Source organism: Salvelinus sp. IW2-2015, linkage group LG4q.1:29, assembly GCF_002910315.2.
Source record: "Salvelinus sp. IW2-2015 linkage group LG4q.1:29, ASM291031v2, whole genome shotgun sequence".
Lineage (NCBI taxonomy): Eukaryota > Metazoa > Chordata > Actinopteri > Salmoniformes > Salmonidae > Salvelinus > Salvelinus sp. IW2-2015.
Window position 1 is genome coordinate 56986373 of NC_036842.1, and position 23199 is coordinate 57009571.

General features: G+C 43.8%; 1 protein-coding gene across 2 annotated transcripts in view; it reads left to right on the forward strand.

The window, feature by feature from the left end:
* Positions 1 to 23199, forward strand: part of LOC111962218 (fibulin-1-like) — a 47895-nt gene that overhangs the window by 5513 nt on the left and 19183 nt on the right. Inside the window, exons 2-15 of one of the 2 annotated variants that reach the window (XM_023985134.2) lie at positions 4740 to 4848; positions 6637 to 6769; positions 7835 to 7985; positions 8339 to 8407; positions 8518 to 8610; positions 8763 to 8900; positions 9279 to 9416; positions 10118 to 10261; positions 10581 to 10706; positions 11391 to 11516; positions 14021 to 14140; positions 14292 to 14423; positions 14697 to 14820; positions 21353 to 21820. In XM_023985134.2, coding sequence (XP_023840902.1) covers positions 4740 to 4848; positions 6637 to 6769; positions 7835 to 7985; positions 8339 to 8407; positions 8518 to 8610; positions 8763 to 8900; positions 9279 to 9416; positions 10118 to 10261; positions 10581 to 10706; positions 11391 to 11516; positions 14021 to 14140; positions 14292 to 14423; positions 14697 to 14820; positions 21353 to 21731 — 1982 coding nt within the window. In that variant the 3' untranslated portion in view covers positions 21732 to 21820. Of the gene's footprint in view, positions 1 to 4739; positions 4849 to 6636; positions 6770 to 7834; positions 7986 to 8338; positions 8408 to 8517; positions 8611 to 8762; positions 8901 to 9278; positions 9417 to 10117; positions 10262 to 10580; positions 10707 to 11390; positions 11517 to 14020; positions 14141 to 14291; positions 14424 to 14696; positions 14821 to 21352; positions 21821 to 23199 lie in introns of those variants that run through there. The other variant, XM_023985133.2, reaches the window with a different exon arrangement.

Genomic DNA, 23199 nt, shown 5'->3' on the forward strand with positions numbered 1-23199 from the left:
ACTTGTTGGCTGCTTTTCCTTCACTCTGCAGTCCAACTCATCCCAAACCATCTCAATTGGGTTGAGGGCCTGATTCACGCAGTCTCCTCTGAACAGTTGATGCTGAGATGTGTCTGTTACTTGAACTCTGTGAAGCATTTATTTGGGCTGCAATCTGAGGTGCAGTTAACTCTAATGAACGTATCTTCTGTAGCAGAGAAAACTCTGGGTCTTCCTTTCCTGTGGCGGTCCTCATGAGAGCCAGTTTCATCATAGCGCTTCATTTTTTTTGCCGACTGCTCTTGAAGAATCTTTCAAAGCTTTTGACATTTTCCGTATGTCTTAAAGTAATGAAAGACTGTCGTTTCTCTTTGCTTATTTGAGCTGTTCTTTTACCAAATAGGGCTATCTTCTGTATACCACCCCTACCTTTGGTGCGGCAGGTAGCCTAGTGGTTAGCGCGTTGGGCCTGTAACTGAAAAGTTGCTAGATCAAATCCCTGAGTTGACAAGGTAAAAATCTGTTGTTCTGCCCCTGAACAAGGCAGTTAACCCACGGTTCATAGGCCGTCATTGTAAATAAGAATTTGTTCTTAACTGACTTGCCTGGTTAAATAAAAATACCTTGTCACGACACAAATGATTGGCTCAAACGCAATAAGAAGGAAAGAAATTCCACAAATGAACTTTTAACAAGGCACATCTGTTAATTGAAATGCAATCCAGGTGATTACCTCATGAAGCTGGTTGAGAGAAGGCCAAGAGCGTGCAAAGCGGTCATCAAGGCAAAGTGTGGCTACTTTGAAGACTCTCAAATATAAAATATATTTTGATTTGTTTAACACTTTTTTGGTTATTATATGATTCCATATGTGCTATTTCCTAGTTTTAATGCCTTCACTATTATTCTACAATGTGGAAAATAGTCTAAATAAATAAAAACCCTGGAATGAGTAGGTTTGTCCAAACTTTTGACTGGTGCTGTATATCTATTTATTTATCTTCCCCCACTATTCATACTACAACTACCTCTAGAACAATCCCCAAACCACACACATCACTCAGGCTCTAATCCCAGATTCTCTTTATGGTATGAGAAAAGAGGGTGATAATTAGGTGTGTAAATGCCAGCAATCCGCTCAGCAGCTCAACGGGCTGGTGTTGAGAGGTGTGAACGCCTCGCTCTCGTAATGTTGAGAGAGAGAGAGAGTAGTGTGAAAACACCAGAACACACCAGGGAGTGAGTCACGTGACCACCGCTTTCCGTCAGTTGAGACTGAAAGTGAGACATTGTATGACATTCTCGTTCTATGCCTCCTCTGAGCTTGGAAGGGAACATTCTAGAGCTTTGTGCTTCATGGTAGTTGTGCCCTGGGGGTTTGTCTGATGTTTCTAAAGACATACTGAGGCTTCCAGATTCTAGGGTGTTTTGGCAAGGGGATGTTAGTTAATGGCAGTGGTAATGGTCAAGAAAAAGAAAGTTCAGACTGGCAAAAACTGGCCTGGGGGGCAGCCAAGCAAGGAGAATTGTTCACCACAGGAGGTGTTAACAAATTCCGACCATTCCCTAGTCTTCCAGCAAATATATTTTCTTTACTTTTTTACGTGTGTAACTGTTCTCTCTCTGAGCAACACTTTTGACCCTTTCCAAGAGCATCCTGGTGTTGGTTTCTGCCCTCAGATGAAAGCAGAGATAGACCTTATCACTGTTGAAGATTGTGGCTCTAGTCAGACTGAGGCCCAATGAAGGCTGGTTATGGGGCCTGTTAAAATGCCCTCTCATCACCCCCTGTTGCTAAGAGCTTTATTCCTCAGTTCACGGGGGGACAAGGAGTCTGGCTGGCCACAACAAGCTCGTTCAGTGAGTCAGCAAAATAGTGTTTCTTGGCTTGGTAATGCATCTATTATACTACCTATTACGTTGTTGTTTGATTATACACTCTGCCATTGATTTACAATGAGAATTACTTTCACTTGCAGGAGCAGTTAGCAGCATGGTTGTTGTATAAAGAAAGTGCTTTATATTAATCTGTCCACATTTTTTCATTGGGATTTCTCACAGTTAATGTTGACAGTTCTCTAATTTGCTTTGGCTAAATGACCATATTATTTTTATATTAAGTTAATTTGTTCACACCTTTGGCCCCTGCCTACAGTTACCATATTCAAGGATATACTGTTCAGTGCATTTGGAAAGTATTCAGACTGCTTGACTCTTTCCACATTTTGTTACATTCCAGCCTTATTCTAAAATGGATTKAATTGTTATTTTTCCTCATCAATCTGCACACAACCCTCAATGACAAAGCAAAAACATTTTTTAGGATTTGTTTTTTGCAAGTGTATAAAAATACAACTGAAATATCACATTTACATAAGTATTCAGACCCTTTACTCAGTACTATGTTGAAGCACCTTTGGCAGCGATTATAGCCTTGAATCTTCTTGGGTATGACGCTACAAGCTTGGCACACCTGTATTTGGGGAGTTTCTCCCATTCTTCTCTGCAGATCCTCTAAAGCTCTGTCAGGTTGGATGGGGAGCGTTGCTGCTCAGCTATTATCAGGTCTCTCCAGAGTTGTTCGATCGGGTTCAAGTCCGGCCTCTGGCTGGGTCACTCAAGGACAATTCCAAGTGGGCTGTCGTGACTTTTACTGAGGAGTTGCTTCGGTCTGGCCACTCTACCATAAAGGCCTGATTGGTGGAGTGCTGCAGAGATGGTTGTCCTTCTGGAAGGTTCTCCCACCTCCACAGAGGAACTCTGGAGCTGTGTCAGAGTGACCATCGAGTTCTTGGTCGCCTCCCTGACCAAGGCCCTTCTCCCCCGATTGCTCAGGTTTGCCGGGCAGCCAGCTCTAGGAAGAGTCTTGGTGGTTCTTAACTTCTTCCATTTAAGAATGATGGAGGCCACTGTGTTCTTGGAGACATTCAATGTTGCAGAAATGTTTTGGTGCCCTTCCCTAGATCTGTGCCTCGACACAATCCTGTCTTGGAGCTCTACAGACAATGGTGGGACCTTATATAGGAAGGTGTGTGCCTTTCCAAATAATGTCCAATCAATTGAATTTTCCACAGGTGGACTCCAGTCAAGTTGTAGAAAGATCACAAGGATGATCAATGGAAACAGGATGCACATGAGGTAAATTTTGAGTCTCATAGCAAAGGGTCTGAATACTTATCTAAATAAGATATTTCTGTTTCTTATTTGTAATGCATTTGCAAAATTTTCTAAAAACCTGTTTTTCACTTTGTCATTATGGGGTATTGTATGTACATTGATGAAGAAAAATATGAATTTAATCCATTTTAGATTAAGGCTGTAACGTAACAAAATGTGGAAAAAGTCAAGAGGTCTGAATACTTTCCGAATGCACTGTACACCAAGTTCCCTCCTCTGGCAGAAATAATTGGAACTAAAAATATATATTTGTATACTTTTTTATGGAACTGTAAATTTAAGATAAAATCTCCAGACAGTTGTCCTCCTTTACTTGAAACCTCTGATCCTGTTTCGTTGGCTCGTCTGCCACGCTAGATTTAGCAGTTAGACATCCCCTGATCCACTATGATATGTGTTATTATACGCTATTGTTCCTTGTTCCAACAACTGGTTTATTAGATGAACAAATATGATTTTACTTTTGAGTGTTCTTTAATAATGACATATGCCATTTAGCAGACACTTTTATCTACGGCAACTTACAGTCGTGCATGCATGCATTTTTATGTATGGGTGGCCCCGGGAATCGAACCCACTATCCTGGCATTGCAAGCACAATGCTCTACCAACTGAGTTACAGAGGAATTTTAGGAGTCCTTTAGGATTACTTATATTAATAAAACCAATTTGGCAGACAGGCCTTTGTTTAAGCCTAAAGCAAGAAAGGACCAGCCAACCTGCCAAAGCTATTTCACGTTTGGCAGAATACACTAACCACAAGGAAATGAATGTATTTGATCTGATTGCGATGGCTGAATTGTTTACAGAGTGGAGGCATTCCGAGCTCTTTAATCCACATGAAGAAGCAGACGGAGCGCCACGCAGTTGGTCCAACTCTGGTCCTTATCTCTTATTTCTACACAACATATCCATCATTCAGTATTGCTGGCGAAAGGCGAAAGGCTTACAGGCATATAGAAACATTCCAAACAGCTTTGAATCTGTTTTTCAATCACTTGGAAGACAAATAGCTAATAGTGTGAACGTGTGAGTGGCATTGGGTAACAACAATATACTTGTGCTTTGGACTTTTTTTGTTGTTGCACTTTTTTGTAAACAGACTCTGCATAATCGTTCTAAACATGTCAATCCTCATGTTTTTTTTCACCCGGCAAAATAGACGCCATTGTATGCGAGACATGGCTTGAAACCTCAATTTATTCTGTTCTAACAGTTTAGTTTCTAATTAATGTGAGAGTGTTTCTTATCCCTTGGATTGACTGTCACCTTATGTAACATAGAAGGTGGTTCTGTGCATTATGAGTAACCTGAGCCCTGAAGGCTAGCGTTCGCTCACGGCACTAATGCCTGGGCTTTAGCTCAGCAGGCTAACACCCCTATCACGGGAGATTTGATGCAGATGTTGACAGCTCTCATGGGTCTCTAGCTGTTTTAGAGGACTGATGAGTCACACTCCATTTGGGGTCTCTAGATCTCCCACACGGATACTGTTGCAATCGCTTCAGTAGGCCAAGCCACAGCATTCAGCGTAAGCCTATGAATAACACACGCTGTTTGTTTGTGGTTGTGTCCATCCACAGGTGGAAAACAGATCTCCATAGATGAGTGCTGTAAGGATGGTCGGGTTCGGGGCATTGACAACCAGGACTGCACAGCCATCCCTCTCATCTCTGAGTCCACCACATGCAGGTGAGTGGGGCCTTTTTACAGTAGTACTATCTGACTGAACAGCCTTACCCAGACAAGTACAGTGACTATAGAAAATAGATTATATTTCTATGGTCTTAACCTCTGTGCCCATAGGGGGGACTGCTTACCTCAGTATTAGTCCCATGGGGTTAACTGTAAACTGTGTAGATAGACTATGGTGCAATATGTATGGTGGTAGGCCATAGTGTGAGATGACTTTACCTTACCCCCGGTCGTAAATCCCCAGCCACATTCTTGAATTGACGTGAGAGCAGGAGACATTACACTAGTAATAATAACAGTGTAATAACAGCTCTGGTAGTAAGAGTAGAAGGTGTTCTGCCACAGGTTCAAGGCCAATAATGAGGAGATCTGTTGCTCAATCTTCTCTCTGATGGCAAATGTATTGACCTTGGCTACCCAAGTGATCCAGAATTTGTTCAAATTATAGAGTAAGGGTGGAAGGGTGATGGTTTTTGGTTGAGGGGGGGATTGGGTTTAGGGTTTAGAGAGAGGGGGTATTGCCAAATCCAGGAAATACCACTGAGGTGAAACTATAGAGAGAGGACTGGAAAGGACTGGAGAGGGGGAAGAACAGGAAATCAGAGAGCTTATTTCAGACACCAAAAAAAAGACAAGAAGAGAAAAGACAGACAGGAGCACTGCTGTGCCCTTTAAAGGTTCTGCGGAGGTGACGTGAGTGCAGTTGTCGTGGGGACAGATCTAGATTATATGGAAAGAGAGAACTTCTGGTAAGAGGGTTGATAAAGACAGGCTAGTTGGTAGAGGAGTGGAGTGGAGAGGGGATCTAAGTGCTGCACTGTACCCAATCTCGTAAAACAGACAATGGGTTTCACTCCCTTCAGACAGACAGACAGAAACGGGCAGGCAGACAGACAGACAGACTCCCTTCAGACAGACAGACACAAGCACCCCTGAACTTATTGCACTTCCTCAGAGTAGCAAACCATTTGAGGCGAAGCACAGTAACCCAAGTCTCAGTTGATGGTATGATAAAGAGGAGTACTGCCTGCTCTCACTCTCACTTCAGATCGGATTATTTACAACAGACTCACACAGCTCTTTGTCTACCTCCGTTTTCTCCTTGGAAGTCTTACGGTACTGTAACGGTTTCTGGTTTTACTGTAAAAGATTCATGAAGCCACTCCAGCTGGAGAGACAGGTCAGATAGGTGGATATCACTGGTCATCCTGCTGTCAGGAAGTTCTCCCAGGCCGATCCAGACTCAGAGAGGGAAATATTCCAGTAATGTTGTCCAGGAAATCGGGTTACAAAATCCAAGCAGGATTTCTGGAAAACCTGGGAATTTTGGGAAGGTTACCGGAATTTTGCAACTCTATCTAGGAAGTGTTGCCGCCCTGCAGCCTTCTGTGTCCATCAGAGGAGGGACATCCAATGGGAGGTGGGAGGGTTAAAACAGTGACTGTAAATAATGGATTCTTAAGTTAGCTTCACTGTACCCATAACAGTTAGTGTGGTTAGCCAATTGGAGACAGTGGTGCATTGACCCAACTCTGGTAAAGTGAAGATTATATACACAAAACAACGTTTTAATCCACCTTGAGTTTACACAGGGCTTTCCTTCTTCACTCAACCCACATACAGCAGCTGCACCAACCAGGACTATTAGCAGATCCCTTGTAGGCATGCCCGGGGCTCTTTTAACAGGAAGCACTTTGAGACAGCGCTCTATTCCACTAAGGAGCACAGTGATAGAGTTAAAGAAGTACCTGTGTTCCCTGTGTCTTTCCTGTTCCTGTCTGACAGGATAGTGCAGGAGCAGTGCTGTGCTGCGGTTCTGGAGGACAATATCTGCACCAGCGGTATCAACATGGCCAAAGACCAGGGGGCCTGTGACACACAGTTCACTGGAAGCACCTGCGAGACCAAGACTGCCAAGGTTTGTGTGTGTGTGTGTGTGTCTTTGAGAGTGTGTGTGAAAGACTGTCCGCGTGTGCGCATACAGCCAAATACTTGTGTTTACATGCGTGTGTACGTGCGTGTATAAAAAGTGTGTCGGGGAAGTAATCCTTGACTGCTTCAAGAACCTCACGCTGATCACCGTACATCACTCCACTGGACGTGCAATTTTTGCAGGAGAGTGAATGAGATTGAGTGTCAGTGTGTGTGCCTGTTGAGCAGGTTAAAACATGTCACTCTGGGGAGGAGTGAGGAATGGAGCTTGTTGCTGGCAGGTAGATGATCAATTCCACTCAGATACTCTCTGCCAAGGTAGGCTCTCTACACCTGGCTGTCCTCTTCCTCAGGATCCTACACAACCCTCTATGCCCCCATCCCGCTGCACACCATGGCATCAGTCAAGGTCCTTGAAGCACTTTGCCAAGTGAGCCACAGTACATTTGCCCAGGAGAATGAGGTGGTTGTTAGTGCAGCCAGCAACACGTCTTTACTTGATCCGCCCCTGAATTGCAGGTGTCGGCTGATTGCATTGAGGTGTGCTGCGTTTGATGAATGGGAGTTTAGAATGGGGGAAGAACCATAGCATACCGTGGTCATTTTTAAGCTCCCCCTAAAACCTCTCAGTACACTACCACTTTATTTTCTTTGTAATTTAGCAGACMCTCTTACTCGGAGCGACTTACAGGAGCAATTATGGGTTAAGTGCCTTGCTCAAGGGCACATAGGTATTTTTTTTTAAAGAGTCAGCTCGGTTATTCGAACCAGTGACCGTTCGGTTACTGGGCCAACGCTCGTAACCACTAGGCTGCCTGCCACAACCGCACCACTCAACACCGCAAGGACAGAGATGATTGACAGACCAGACAGACACACTCAAACTAGATTCCTCCCGCTAGACAAGCCCTGATGGATCCCCTTCAGATAATGGTGATAGATGATGGTGATGGTGTAATTTCCCCCCGTCCATCCGTCCGTCTGTCATTCTGGCCAAATTATGCATATAAACACATTGAGTAATCGTATATCTCTGGTCTGACCCCTCCAGATGTGCTGTGACTGTTGTCTGCTGGGCCGGGCTGCTCGCGAGCATGGTCTGACCTGTGACCACAGCCTGTCTCTGGGCTATCAGTGTGGCCTGGTGTCCCGGGCCTGCTGCGATGACGGAGCCCCTGATGTGGAGACCAGCAACTCCCTGGGTAAGAGAATCAACTCTAAGACGAGGGAAGGACTAATGGTAGAGGGTGAAGAGACGGTGGAGTGATCGAGGGAAGAGAGGTGGAGAAGTCAAGCGAGTGGAGCGGTGGGAGAAGGTGAACGCTGGAGTACAGAGGTGGAGAGAGTGGAGAGTGGAAGGATTTATGGAACGTTATTCTTTCTAGTATATGTCCAATGCTACTCTGCCCTCTGGTGGTCATTAGGAGACAGGGGTCTTACTGTAGTTTCAGTAAAGAACTCCATTGTCCTGATGCATTCATTGGTTTCAACACTCTTTGTTTGCGAACTTAGTTTTGGCCTATACTGGTCAATCTTCTCTTTTCTTTCCCCACAGTTTCTGACAAAGACAACGAGACCCTCACTGAGAAGGAGAATCCCTTACCGAATAACATGTGCAGCAGCGGTAACAACCCCTCCACACATGACGTTCACATGTTAGTAATAGACTGTGTCCTCACAGAGAAAGTCAGGAACATAAGTCATTTATTTTCTGTTTGTTTATAATGTGCACAGGATTAGCGAAGTGTGCACAGGAATGTGTGGGCAACAGCACCTGTGCCTGCTTCAAAGGTTACAAACTCAAACCAGATGGGAAGAACTGTGAGGGTGAGTAGACTGGAGGTACAGGACCAGCCATATCTTGTTGAAAAGTTAGTGAGCTGGAATAAAACATCTAGTAGCTCTCCAGGACTAGGATTTCTTACCTCTTAGATACGGCTTCGATACTATCCTCCCCTCTTCCTCCCTCCATCTCCCAGATATAAACGAGTGCCTGCTGGGGGCCAGTAACTGCAGAGGAGGCGAGCACTGCATCAACACAGTGGGGTCATTCCGTTGCCAGAGAGAGGTCAGCTGTGGTACTGGCTATGAGCTCACGGACAGCAACAACTGCAAAGGTCAGAGGTCACAACACAATGCCTCCTACAAGGGAATAATGAAGGATCAATATGTATGATTCATGATTCATACATCCATGATAAACTGGGTCGGTCGGTCGGTCGGTCGGTCCGGTCGGTCGGTCGGTCGGTCGGCGGCCGCCCGCCCGCCCGCCCGTCCGTCCGTCCGTCCGTCTCTTTCTTTCTTTCTTTCTTTCTTTCTTTCTTTCTTTCTTTCTTTCTTTCTTTCTTTCTTTCTTTCTTTCTTTCTTTCTCAAATCTATTCCCAAGAGCTGGTAGAATTTGACTTGCAATGAAGCTATTGTTGAATATTTATGAGAATAGATTTGAATCACATATAGTTTGATTTTCCTCGTACAACATGCCTTCTTTCCCCAGACATTGACGAGTGTGAGTCGGGCACCCACAACTGCTCCCCGGACTTTGAGTGTCACAACACTCAGGGGTCGTTCCGCTGTCTGCCCAAGAACCAGTGTGGCGACGGATACATCCAGGACGCCATGGGCAGCTGCATCGGTAAGCATCAGGACCCTGACAGACGTTACCATGGCAACCTATGATCAAGGCAACACATAACCCCATCCATCCCACATGTACCCCCAAACCCAGTATCTTCAAAGTACAGTTCACAGTGTTCTCTGACATACATGGCATATTTTAGGAACTCATCATCGTAGTGGTGGCGGGGAGGAAGGGGCACAAGGGGTTCGGTGATATGACCCTGTGGTGCCCTATGTGAACCATATCAGAGTTGAGGAGGCGAAGCGAGAGGGCTGACTGCGCCACAAAATCTGTCCTTGCGAAAAATAAGCGTAAAGCAGACCAAGTGGGAATTTTTTGTATGAAGGTCAATGAGAGAGTGTCGAATTCGGTCAGCATAAAATTTAATTGCACATTTTCTAAGTGAGGCTTATTTGATCAAATAGAATAGAAGTTTCATAATGTTTAGGTTGTTACGAATGTGCTGATTTAAGTGGACTCACGTGGTATCCCGGCAACTTTGAAAAAACAATTCTATATAAGAGTTGGGCATGTTGTTCACATGAGTATCTGCCCTCTCATTGGCTAGAATGTTCCCACCAGCTCGTCCTCCTCCCGCCTGCCTTCCGCATTTGCGAACATTCATTCCCATTGTTAGAGCAGACGGTCCAATATCTTGTCAATATATAGATAAGCATTGCCTGTATGTACAGTATAACCTCTGACCTCTATCCCAGACATCAATGAGTGTCTGACCCAGACAGAGCCGTGCCGCCCTGGCCAGTTATGTATGAACACGATGGGCTCCTTCACCTGCCAGAGGAACTCTATCAACTGTGGCCGGGGATACCACCTCAACGACGGCGGCAACCGCTGCGTGGGTACGTACAGCTGCCTCACTTGCATACTTAGACCTCATCGTGTCAGTTGGGGATAAGGCCTCCATAAGGTCCCTCTCCTGGGCTATATTGGACAACTCTGTCCAAGGGAGCCTCAACATGCCCTGTGTACACTGCAGCACTGCTAGAATGGATCTCTACCACGTTCACCTCCATTGATTAGCATCAGCAACCGGATACTGTAGCCTACATTTCCATGTATTTCCTGTGGCCTCGCTATCCTTTGGAATCCATTCTTTTGCTTAAGAATGTGCTTGTTTCTGCCTGTAATATCTTGTGGTCTCGCTCCCCCCTGGTGCAGATATCGATGAGTGTAAGGGTCCTGATGGAGCGTGTGCAGGCCACGGCTGTATCAACCTGGTAGGATCGTTCCGTTGTGAGTGTCAGGCTGGCTTCATCTTCAACAGCATCAGCCGCGTCTGCGAAGGTACGCACTGACTTAATCCTCCTAGTAGTTACATGACAGTGTAATGTCAGTTGGCGTAAGCAGGACGCCAACAGTCATGACTGTTTATGACATTTGTTATGTCATTGTTATCACAGTGTTATGTAGGTCTTATGACAAAGGGTTCAAGTTAAGGGTCACGCAAGACTGGGTGGCTGTTATACAATAATATTATTTTTAAAAATAAGGCCCGAGGGGTTGTGATATACGGCCAATATACCACAGCTGAGGGATGTTCGTATGCACGACGCAACCTGGTGTGCCTGGATACAGCCCTTAGCTGTGGTATATTGGCCATATATCACAAACTCCTGAGGTGTCCTATTGCTATTATAAACTGGTTACCAACGTAATTCGAGCAGTTCTCAAACCACGCAGTTTATAAAATAATCGAATATATGCCATTTAGCAGATGCTTATATCCAAAGCGACTGACAATCATGCATGCATATATTTTTTTACGTATTGGTGGCTTCGGGAATCGAACCCATAATCCTGGCGTTGCAAGCGCCATACTCGGTCAACTGAGTCATACAAGACCAGGATACTGTCCTCTGTGCTTGGGTCTGTAGATGTGTCATACAGGACCAGGATACTGGATACAGTCATCTGTGCTTGCTCAAACTGTAGATGTTCAAGTTAGTGTCGTTTTCTTCTGTGTCTTAGATATCAACGAGTGCAGGCACTACCCTGGACGCCTCTGTGCCCACAAGTGTGAGAATGTCCTGGGGTCCTACAAGTGCAGCTGCACCCAAGGCTTCAAGCTGGCCAGCGACGGCAGGAACTGTGACGGTAAGGCAGCGTTCCAAAGATAACAGAGGTGTTTAAATCTGGGCTTCTCTCATTGGCCATCTCTTGTTTTGCCTTACTGAAGTTTGTGGTCATGTCTTTTTCTCAAGATCATGTGCAGCATCTTTTTTTTTTAAAGATATACACATCAATACACTACGAAAAGCAGAACAGAGATACAAAACACTTTGTTAGCATTTGTCAGCATTTTATTTAACAGTTGGAAGGAAATAGCACCTCCTGTGTGCACTGCCGGTAATACCGTATACCCCGGTATGGTACAGGAACGGTGTGAAGATATGGAAATCTGGAGGCACCAAAACATCACATTTTAGAGAGTTTTTGAGATTATACCAAAAGTAAGGTGCGAAAAAACTAAAAGCAAATTTACCTAACTCAGTGGAAATGGAAGGGATCTCCAAAGTTAGCCATCCCTGAGACCGGGTCTGGTAGCTCGTACGTCTGTAGGTTAACAATGAAGTAAGGTACGGTGGAAGTTTGTGTAAGAGGGCTTTATAAACAGAAAGAGTGCAATGCATCGGTCTACGAGACCTCAGAGGGCCAGCCTACTTCCTGATACAGAATGCAGTGAGGTGTACTGAACTTGTCGCCCTTAATAAAGCATAGTGCGCTGTGATAAACTGCGTCCAATGGCTCCAATACAGTGGCAGCTGCGTTCATATTGCCGATATCACCATAATCTATACTGTCGACTGAATGATTTGTTTTCTGTTATTTAACAGAAGGCATGCCATATTCCTATAAATAAATACAATTTTATTTCTTAACTTCTTAATAACCAACTCATCCATATGCTTTTTGAAAGTGAGCTTTTTGTCAATCCAGATACTCAGATATTTAGAAGCAGGGACACGATCAATGTGGGCCTAGAGAAAGTTTACTCTCCCTTTGCACAGTTTTCACATTTTGCGGTCTTAAAATAAAATTCCAAAATTGATACATTTTCTATCGGTGTACACAACATACTTCACATTTTCGAAGTGCAAGAACATTTTCTGAACATTTTCCAAATGAATAACAAATACAAAACAAAGATGTCTTGATTGCATATATCTTCACACCCAAGAGTTAATACTTTGTGGAAACACCTTTGGCAGCCATTACAGTTGTGAATCATTTTGAATAAGACTCTACTAACTTTGCACAACTCTTAGGGCAACGTATATCCATTGTTTTTGTCAAAATTGCTCAAGCGCAATACATTTTGTTGGGAGTCATTGATGAGCAACAATATTCAAACCTTGTCTCTGATTTTCAAGCAGATTTAAGTCAGGACTAAGACTGGACCACTCAGGAACACTCAACACCTATTGAAAATCCATTATGGTGTGTCTTTGGAATTAACATTTGTGTAATTATCCCGCTGAAAAATATAACTTTATCCCAGGGTTATGTATTCAGAAGACTGAGTCAGGGTTTCCTCAAACTTTTTGCTTCGTTCATATTTCTTTTGATCCTGACAAAATCACCAGTCCCTGCCAGTGACGATCATACCCATAAATAATGCTGCCACCACAATACTTGAAGATACAGATCAACAACATTGCATTCACTCCACATTACCGGCCCGTGTGACAAAGTGAAAATAATTAACTCTGTGTTAAAAAATCCACTCCAAATCATCAATGATGTTTTCAACAAGGCTGTTTAGTAATACTGCAAGACAACACAGCAAATAAATACACTTTCTTGGCCTAAATGAAAAACTACAGGCTTGGGTCAAATCCAATACAGCAAAACATAGAGTGAAACCCTGTATTTTCAAGTATTGCTGTAGCAGCATTATGTTATGGGTATGCTTGTCACCAGCAGGGACTATGGAGTTTGTCAGGATCAAAATAAATATGAAAGGAGCAAAGCCCAGATATAAAGTTAGAGGAAAACCCACCTCAGTCTTCTGAAAACCGAACAATTTGATAAAGTTGTATTTTTCAGCAGGACAATTACAAGAAAGTGTATGCCAAAGACACACCATAATGGCTTTCCAAGAGGTGTTGAGTGTTCCTGAGTGGTCCAGTCTCAATCCTGACATATATTTGCTTGAAAATCAGAGACAAGATTTGAATATTGCTGTCCATCAATGACTCCCAACCAAATTTACTGAGCTTGTGCAATTTTGACAAAAACAATTGGTACATGTTACCCTAAGAGTTGTGCAAAGTTGGTACAATCGTATTCAAAATTATTCACAACAATAATGGCTGCCAAACATGCTTCCACCAAGTATTAACTCTGGGGTGTGAAGACATACACAATTAAGACATCTTAATTTCTTTATGTTTAATTCATTAGGAAAATGTGGAGTAGGTTGTGTAGATCAGTAGGAAAATAGTCAAATTAATTCCCTTTTAAGGCAGAAAATGTGAAGTCTGTGTAAGGAGTGTGTGTAGACTTTCACTAGCGACTGTACATATGCATAAATCATCAGATACATTGTGTATAGATCACTAGTGTTATCTCTAACTGAGTTATATTGTTGGGTGTAGATCTAAATGAATGTGAGAGCAGCCCCTGCAGTCAAGAATGTGCCAACGTGTACGGCTCCTACCAGTGCTACTGTCGCCGTGGCTACCAGCTCAGTGACATAGATGGCATCAACTGTGAAGGTAGGAGATGCTAAAACGGTATCCGATGAGCCATAGCCTACTGTTAAACCCAATCAGGAGCCCCATTACTGAGGTATTTCTTGTCTTTACTTCCTGTACCCTTTACATCCACCATGTTTGACCTCTGATCTTTAACCTCTGACCTTTCCAGACATTGATGAGTGTGCCCTGCCCACCGGGGGTCACATCTGCTCTTACCGCTGCAACAACACCCCTGGGAGTTTCTACTGCACCTGCCCCGCCACCGGCTACACCCTGGCTCCCAATGGACGCAGCTGCCAGGGTAAGGCCTCACTCCTCAGGGGGGTGCAGGAATCCACAGCATGGGGGTCATGGTTATACTTCATATCAGAAGACATATTGTAACAGTGATGATTCGGGGTACATGAGTAACCTTGCCTGAGACCTGAAAACGTATGCTAGCTCCCTGAGCTAATGCCTAGGCTTTAGATTAGCGGTCTAACACATTCAAGGTTTGAACCCAGGGTTTTATGTTTTATATAAAGGATTTTCCATTTTTGTGGTTCTGAGTTTATTTGTTTCTCTTCCTGTCCAGATGTTGATGAGTGTGTGACAGGAACACACACATGCTCTGTGACAGAGAGCTGCTTCAACGTGCAGGGTGGATTCAGATGCCTGTCATTCGAGTGTCCGCCCAACTACCGCCAAGCAGGGGAGATGTGAGTACCTACCTACCTGAGGGCTCTTTCTCAAATACTGGGGATATCTGTTTTAAGTTCACATACCCGTGCTTGTGTCCTAAATAGTAGGCTCATTTTGACTTTGACAACAGCTGATCAATTAGATATGGTGATGCGCTACCAAAATCAACAAATAGCGGGAAACAAAGCAATCGCGCATGATGCATTCTCAGTGTGCGAAAATTGGATGAGTTATAGTATTGCATTTTTTAAAATCGAGTATGGTTTAAATGCCAGGATGTTATACTAATTTTGGCTCTTCGTCTAGTAAAGTTCAATGCACTCTTTTCCACAATGCATTGGAAGAGGTGGGCTGCGAGTGATAGGCCGTAGTTCTCTTGAAGTAGCCAGACAACAAAACTAGGCTACATAATTGGGAAGATGCCGAATAGCGAAGCTTCTGCGGTGGTGTTCAAATGTAGGAAAAGTAGTTTTTGTCCTCTTTAAAATGATCACGAGTATCGCATTGTAAGCTACATCTTTGAAAACAGAAGTATTTTTCTTTTTTTTMAAAGTGGATTTCTGTTTCCTAATTGAACATATGTTTTGTTCTCTTGGCCTTCGTCAGAGCTTGTCAGAGCTCTTGGCCTCCGTCAGAGCTTTTAAACTAAATACTAAACCATCTTTTGCTGTCCAGCAGTTCTGGAGGGGATGGCCGCCGTTTTACGGGCTCCTAACCAACTGTGCTATTTTGTTAGTTTTTTCGCATTTATTTTGTATGTAATGTTGCTGCTACCATCTCTTATGACCGAAAATAGCTTCTCGATATCAGAACAGCGACTACTCACCTCGAACTGGATGAAGATTTCTTCTTTAATGAGTCCGACTCGAAGGATATACTGCTTCCCTGAGACCAGGCCCAAATCCTCGTCATTCACGTGAAGAAAAGATGGAAATACAGAGTGTGGAGGTCGGGGTGCCTTGTGAGAATTCGTCGGCGAGTGGGTAAACCACTTCTACAATCCGTTCTATTGGCAAACGTGCAATCAATGGAAAATAAACTGGATGATCTACGATCGAGACTATCCTACCAACAGGACATTAAAAATGGGAATATCTTGTGTTTCACTGAGTTGTGGCTGAACGACGACACAGATAATATAGAGCTGGCTGGGTTTTCCGTGCATCGGGAGGACAAAGCAGCTACGTCTGGTTTGACGAGGGGTGGTGTGTGTGCCTATCTGTCAATAATAGCTGGTGCGCGATGTCTAATATTTAAGAAGTCTCGAGGTATTCCTCGCCTGAAGTAGAGCACCTCATGATAAGCTGTAGACTACACTATCTACCAAGAGAGTTTTCGTCTATATTATTCGTAGCCATCTATTTGTTACTACAAACCGATGCTGGCACTAAGACCGCACTCAAGAAGCTGTATAAGGTCATAAGCAAACAAGAAAATGCTCATCTAGAGGTGGCGCTCCTAGTGGCCAAGGACTTTAATGCAGGCTAACTCAAATCAGTTTTACCAAATTTCCACCAGCATGTCACATGTGCAACCAGAGGGAAAAAACTCTAGACCACCTTTACTCCACACACAGAGACGCATACAAAAAAGCTCTCCCTCACCCTTAATTTGTTAAATCTGACCATAATTATATCCTCCTGATTCCTGCTTACAAGCAAAAACTAAAGCAGGAAGTACCATTGACTCGCTCAATACGGAAGTGGTCAGATGACGCGGATTCTACACTACAGGACTGTTTTGATTAGCACAGACTAATCAATATGGAATATGTTCTGGGATTCATCCATTGGCATCGAGCAGTATACCACCTCAGCCACCGGCTTCATCAATAAGTGCATCGACGATGTCGTCCCCACAGTGACCGTACGAACATATCCAAACCAGAAGCCATAGATTAAAGGCAACATCCGCGCTGAGCTAAAGGCTAGGGCTGCCGCTTTCAAGGAGCGGGACAGTAATCCGGACGCTTAGAAGAAATTGCGCTATGCCCTCAGACTAACCATCAAACAGGCAAAGCATCAATACAGGACTAAGATGGAATCCTACAACCCCGGTTCTGACGCTCGTCAGATGTGGTAGGGCTTGGAAACTATTACCGACTACAAAGGTAAACCCAGCCGCTGATTGCACAGTGATGCAAGCCTAGCAGATGAGCTGAATGCTCATGCATGAGAGCACCAGCTGTTCCTGATGACTGTGTTATCAGGACGTGTACTCAGAGCATGCGTGGACCAACTGGCAAGTGTCTTCACTGACATTTTCAACTTTTTCCTGACTGAGTCTGTAATACTTACATGTTTCAAGCAGATCACCATAGTCCCTGTGCCTAAGAAGGTGAAGGTAACCTGACTAAATGACTACCACCCATAGCACTTACGTCAGTAGCCTTGAAGTGCTTTAAAAGGCTGGTCATGGCTCACATCAAGACCATCATCCCGAAAACCCTAGACCCACTCCAATTCAAATACCACCCCAACAGATCCACAGATGATGCACTCTCTATCGTACTCCACATTGCCATTTCCCACCTGGACAAAAGGAACACCTATGTGAGAATGCTGTTCATTGACTACAGCTCAGCGTTCAACACCATAGTGCCCACATAGCTCATCACTAAGCTAAGGACCCTGGGACTAAACACCTCCCTCTGCAACTCGATCCTGTACTTCTTGACGGACCGCCTCCAGGTGGTAAGGGTAGGCAACAACACATGTGCCACGCTGATCCTCAACACCGGGGCCCCTCCTGTACTCCCTGTTCATCCACAACTGCGTGGCCAAGCACGACTCCAACACAATCATTAAGTTTGCTGACAACACAACAGTGGTAGGCCTGATCACCGACAACGATGAGACAGCCTATAGGGAGGAGCTCAGAGAACTGGCTGTGTGGTACCAGGACAACAACCTCTCCCTGAATGTGAGCAAGACAAAGGAGCTGATCGTGGATTACAGGAAATGGAGGGCCGAACAGGTCCCCATTAACATCGACGGGACTGTAATGGAGCGGGTCGAGAGTTTCAAGTTCCTTGGTGTCCACATCACCAACAAACTATCATGTTCCAAACACACCAAGACAGTTGTGAAGAGGGCACGACAACACCTTTTCCCCCTCCGGAGGCTGAAAAGATTTTGCATGGGTCCCCAGATTCTCAAAAAGTTCTACAGCTGCACCATCGAGAGCATCCTGACCGGTTGCATCACTACCTGGTATGGTAACTGCTCGGCATCCGACCGTACGGCGCTACAGAGGGTAGTACGTACAGCCCAGTACATCACTGGGGCCAAGCTTCCTGCCATCCCGGACCTATATACTAGGCTGTGTCAAAGGGCCCAAAATAATGTCAAAGACTCCAGTCACCCAAGTCATAGACTGTTTTCTCTGCTACCGCAAGGCAAGCGGTACCAGAGCGCCAAGTCTAGGTCCAAAGGACTCCTTAACAGCTTCTACCCCCAAGCCATATTACTGCTGAACAATTAATCAAATGGCCACCAGGACTATTTACATATTGACACCTCCCCCCCCCCCCTTTGTTTTTACACTGCTGCTACTCGCTGTTTATTATCTATGCATTATCACTTTACCGCTACCTACATGTACAAATTAACTCGACTAACCTGTATCCCCGCACATTGACTCGGTACCGGCACCCCCTATTTATAGCCTCGTTATTGTAATTTTATTGTACGTTTTTATTTCTTGAACTGCATTGTTGGTTAAGGGCTTGTAAGTAAGCATTCCACGGTAACCTGTTGTATTTGACGCATGTGACCAATACAATTGCATTTTATTTTATTTCTGAATGTGTCAGCACCGGGTAATCGGGATGTGGCTGCGGTACTGATGTCATGTTAATCAGGCCTTTTGATTTGAACGTCTGGATTGTTTTTGTAGGCTAGGCTACCTATTTAATTATTCAAGCCTTAGCAGTCATTCTGATCTCGTTCCCAATGATCAGTGCTTTAGTTTATTATGTTGCTGTCCAGCGGTTCTGAATTTGCAATGCACCCGACTGTCCACGTTTTTCGGTCCAATAGCCTTTTGATTTGAACATATGAAACGTTTGAGGTGTGTTCTAGGCTGTTTAATTTCATTTATACGTGTTACAGCACTTTGGTTTCACTAATAAATATGTTGACATGAATCCAAATTATCGGTTTCTGTCTTCAGTCCTTTTTAGATGGGCTATATGGGCTACGGTATAGGTCGAATGTGATAGTCTGCCTATAACCAGCCTGAATAGGCCTATAACGCATTCTTAGTCTATTCAGAGCTTAGAGAAATTAATCTAATTGGAATTTAGCTATTATCAGGCTGGTTATTATCAGGCTGGTTATTATCAGGCTGGTTATTATCAGGATGGTTATTATCAGGCTGGTTATTATCAGGATGGTTATTATCAGGATGGTTAATGCGATGCATGTCTGTTGAATTTGGAAAAATCCACCCACACTCGGCCCCGCCCCACCTGCTCAGCCAGTCAGGAGCTACTACTGCGTTGCGGACGTGTCATACTGCATACTTTTTACTAAACATTATGTGCTAAATAGTATGTAACGATGAGTACATACACAGTTTAAATGACAGAGTAAAGTTAACTGTAATTGAAGAAAAATTTACTCTGCCACATATAACATTTGGTACCAGTCTGAAAGAGTAAAAGGTACTCTGGCAACAGTTATTTTTTCACAGTTGTATATGCTGAATTTAACGTAGATATTTAACTCTACGTCATTGCGTTTCACTTTGTACAGTATTAATTGAAAATAAATTGGTTACTTTTTTAACTCTCTGCAGGGGTGTTCGGTATTCTAGAGTTAATTATTTTGAGTAATGTTCATTCTCACAATATAATCGTAAGAGTTAATTCAAATCCTGTGTCGTCAAACTCAACACTATTTGGAGGTTTACATGGTCACATTTAAGGGTGTGATATTAATGTGTCATATTAAGGTAGCTTGCAATGTGACATCCATTCTTTGTTGGTATATATTTTAAAGGGAGGATTGTCCAGCAATTTCACATCACCCACAACTTCTTATTTTTTTATAATTTTTTTATTTTTTATTTTTTACTTTAAGGTCTACACCTGTTGTATTCGGCACATGTGACAAATAACATTTGATTTGATTTGGCTTACATTCAGAATGCATGTCAGAGCAGGGAGGAGAGTACTGTTGTTAGAGACTACCTACATAAAGTAAACAGGAAAAGCCTTCTCAGTAAGAGTTGCAATAAATCCAACCACTTACAGATTACATTAGTTTAGGAAAATGTATGTTACATATATCATTGTGTAGCATAAGATCAAAATCAATTATTGTGAAAACACAGATATTGAAACAATCAATTAAAAAAAATGTCAATATGACAATAATGACAATAACACCCCTCCCACATCTAACATAGTTTTATCTAGTGATGGGGAAACAAAGCTTTCTGAAGTATTGAGGTTTTCCAGACAATTGTGTTGAAAATAGACAAAAAGGTTATGCTGTGTATGCACAACAGTGTGTGGGATGTCATCTATAATAATTTGGCTGCTCTAAATTATTTTGACCAGCAGGTGCCACTAGTGTACACTGTGTTGATCAAAGCATTGAGTAAAGAACCTATTTTCAACAGAATTGTCTGGAAAACCTCAATGCTTCATGAAGCTTTGTTCTGCATCACTAGTTTTAACTCCCTGTCTCTGGTTACTGTTAATGGAGTTGAAAGTACTCAGTCCCAATTAACTCCAGTTATCAACACTAACTCCCGCGAGCGTATCACTCTGTTCAGGGTTAAATCCAGTAGAGTGAATTTAACTCAAAATGTTTTTACTTGGTCATTTCAACTTTTCTTGGTTTACTGTGTAGTATGCAGTTTAAGTATGCAGTATGTTAGTATGGCCAACGTCAGGTAAGGAGTTCTCAGTTAAATTCTCATTGACTAAGGGGATGATTTCAGGGAACTCCTTGTTGGTCAAGAGAACATACGTTTTTTACTCTACTGAGCCGAGTCAAGCATTACTGGGCTGGCCTGGTTACACATTCAGGATGTGGATGGAAAGGATAATGTGAAAATAAAAATATCAGAGCCAGCACGGCATGGTTGGATCGGTATAGTGTGGATCAGGCATCAGTTATTTTATGGCCACTGCTCTATAGTGTATACACAACCTCAACCCCATCTCCAACCCCTACCTCTGTATGGAAGCTGTGCATGCCCAATGTTGATGCACAATCAGTTAGGATTCAGTTAAAGCATGTGCTGTTATATTCCGTGTTAATGCAGGCAGTTGAATGACGAAATGTAATACTTTGCTTTGATATGTTCTTGCATGACCCTACAGGGGGCAGAGTGACACTTGCCGTTCCACAGAAACACGAGGCTGCTGATTCTGATGTGACTTTGTCCCTACCAACCTAGCCCCACCCAGCTAGCAGCATGCCATGCACGGCAAATCAAACTTATACCTCTCTATTTTCTCTGTTTCTCTGTTTGTTCTATCTGTCCATCTTTGTCTTGTCTTGTTCTTTACCTGTCCCTTGTCTTTCCTTACAGTCGTTGTGAACGCTTGCTTTGCAATCAGACTAGCGAGTGCCTGGTCTCGCCTCTGAGAATAACCTACTACCACCTCACCTTTCCCACCAACATCCCTGTGCCAACTAACGTCTTTCGCATGGGCCCGTCCAACACCGTGCCCGGAGACCACGTCCAGATTGCCATCGTCGGCGGCAACGAGGGCAGCTTCTTCAGCGCTCAGAGAGTATCCTCTGGTGGCGTGATGGCTGTGGTGCAGCCCATCACCGAGCCGCAGGACTTTGAGCTGTCTCTGGAGATGAGACTGCTGCGTTACGGCATCACCAGCACCTACCTAGCCAAAGTCCTTGTGTTTGTTGTCCAGGAGCACCCTATAATGCCGTTCCAGAGTAGAGAGTAGTAGCATAGCAACAAAAATAGGTCTGTAACGACAACAGCAAAAACAGAGCAAACACTGCCACGATAAGCAAACACCAACACAGCTGACGTAGACCTAAAGCCGCATAGCTGTCATTTGTCTCCTTGTTTTTGTTCCTGTTGTGTTTTTGTGATTACTGTAGCTTATTCCACGTATTCCCCAGCAAGACAGGCCAAATGTAATGTACTCTGTTGGAGGTATGGCGTTTGAATAGCCACTAGGTGGCACTCTAGGGCAGGGTATTGAGGTAGTTGCCTGGGGATGCCTATTGATTACTGTACAGTATTGTGAATGATCATTTACATGGTGTAGTCCTAATATTTTATTGTTGATTTGTTGAATAAATTGAATCAGACGTTCAATCCGTATCTATTTTCTAACATACAGTATGTTTGTGGACAGCATCCGATATCTTATTTTGAATAGGAGAATTACATAGCTGGGGGCACTATGACCTGTAACGTAAGTATGCAGTTAATGTATGGGGCAAGAGTATGTGATTTGTAAACACATATTTTCAGTGGCACATCTGTTTGATTGAACTGTGATATTCCAGTAGGTGATTATCAATGTTTTATATGGCGTATTAGCACTGTCAAGTCATGGTTGATTTGGTGGAAGCAGTTAATTGTTGGATGTACATACTTCTAAACCGGTCTCACATCCTGCACTAGCCTATTGATATTTTAGGAATAATGTGAAATGCACAGATAGATTCTACTGCGTACTGCGTGTATAAAACCAAGCACACAGTGAATCAAATACAAGGCAGGGTAAGTGACAGGTGATGGGATGCAGTCGTGGAAGACAGGGAAATATGTCCAGCACACAGTATAAATAGCCTGACGTGCCGTTAGGCCACTAGTCAGATTCTCCCTGGGCTGTGGCTTAAAATAACTGTAAATTCATGTGTGGGTACCAGGTTCCTCCTGACCTGTCAGAGCAGTAAGGATGCACCTCTCTATTGGGGATATCCTTCAAATAAAAAAAAAACATGGCGGTCGGGACACAGCTACAGAACACTAGATTTTCTTCTTTACTCTGACACTGAGTTATGGGGATCTGGGTTCTGGCCGGTGGTCTGAACAATTTGTGGTGGAGCAACATCACCGCTCGGAGAATGAATGATGCCCTGCAGTGTTTGTGTTGGGGCGTTATCAATCTACTGACTATAAATAATAATTACCCAAAAAATAAAAGGACTTTGCAGCGCTTGACCAGAGGACTTCCATCCCATCCAACAGTCTGTTTTCCTTTCTGGTCTTGAAGTATTGGGGTTTTTCTGTAGGGCTGGGTCTCTCCGGGCCACGTGAGCTGTAGAGAGAGATGAGAGGACGGGGATGCAAGGGCCTTCCTGTGGCGCACGCACCCACACACACACACACACACACACACACACACACACACACACACACACACACACACACACACACACACACACACACACACA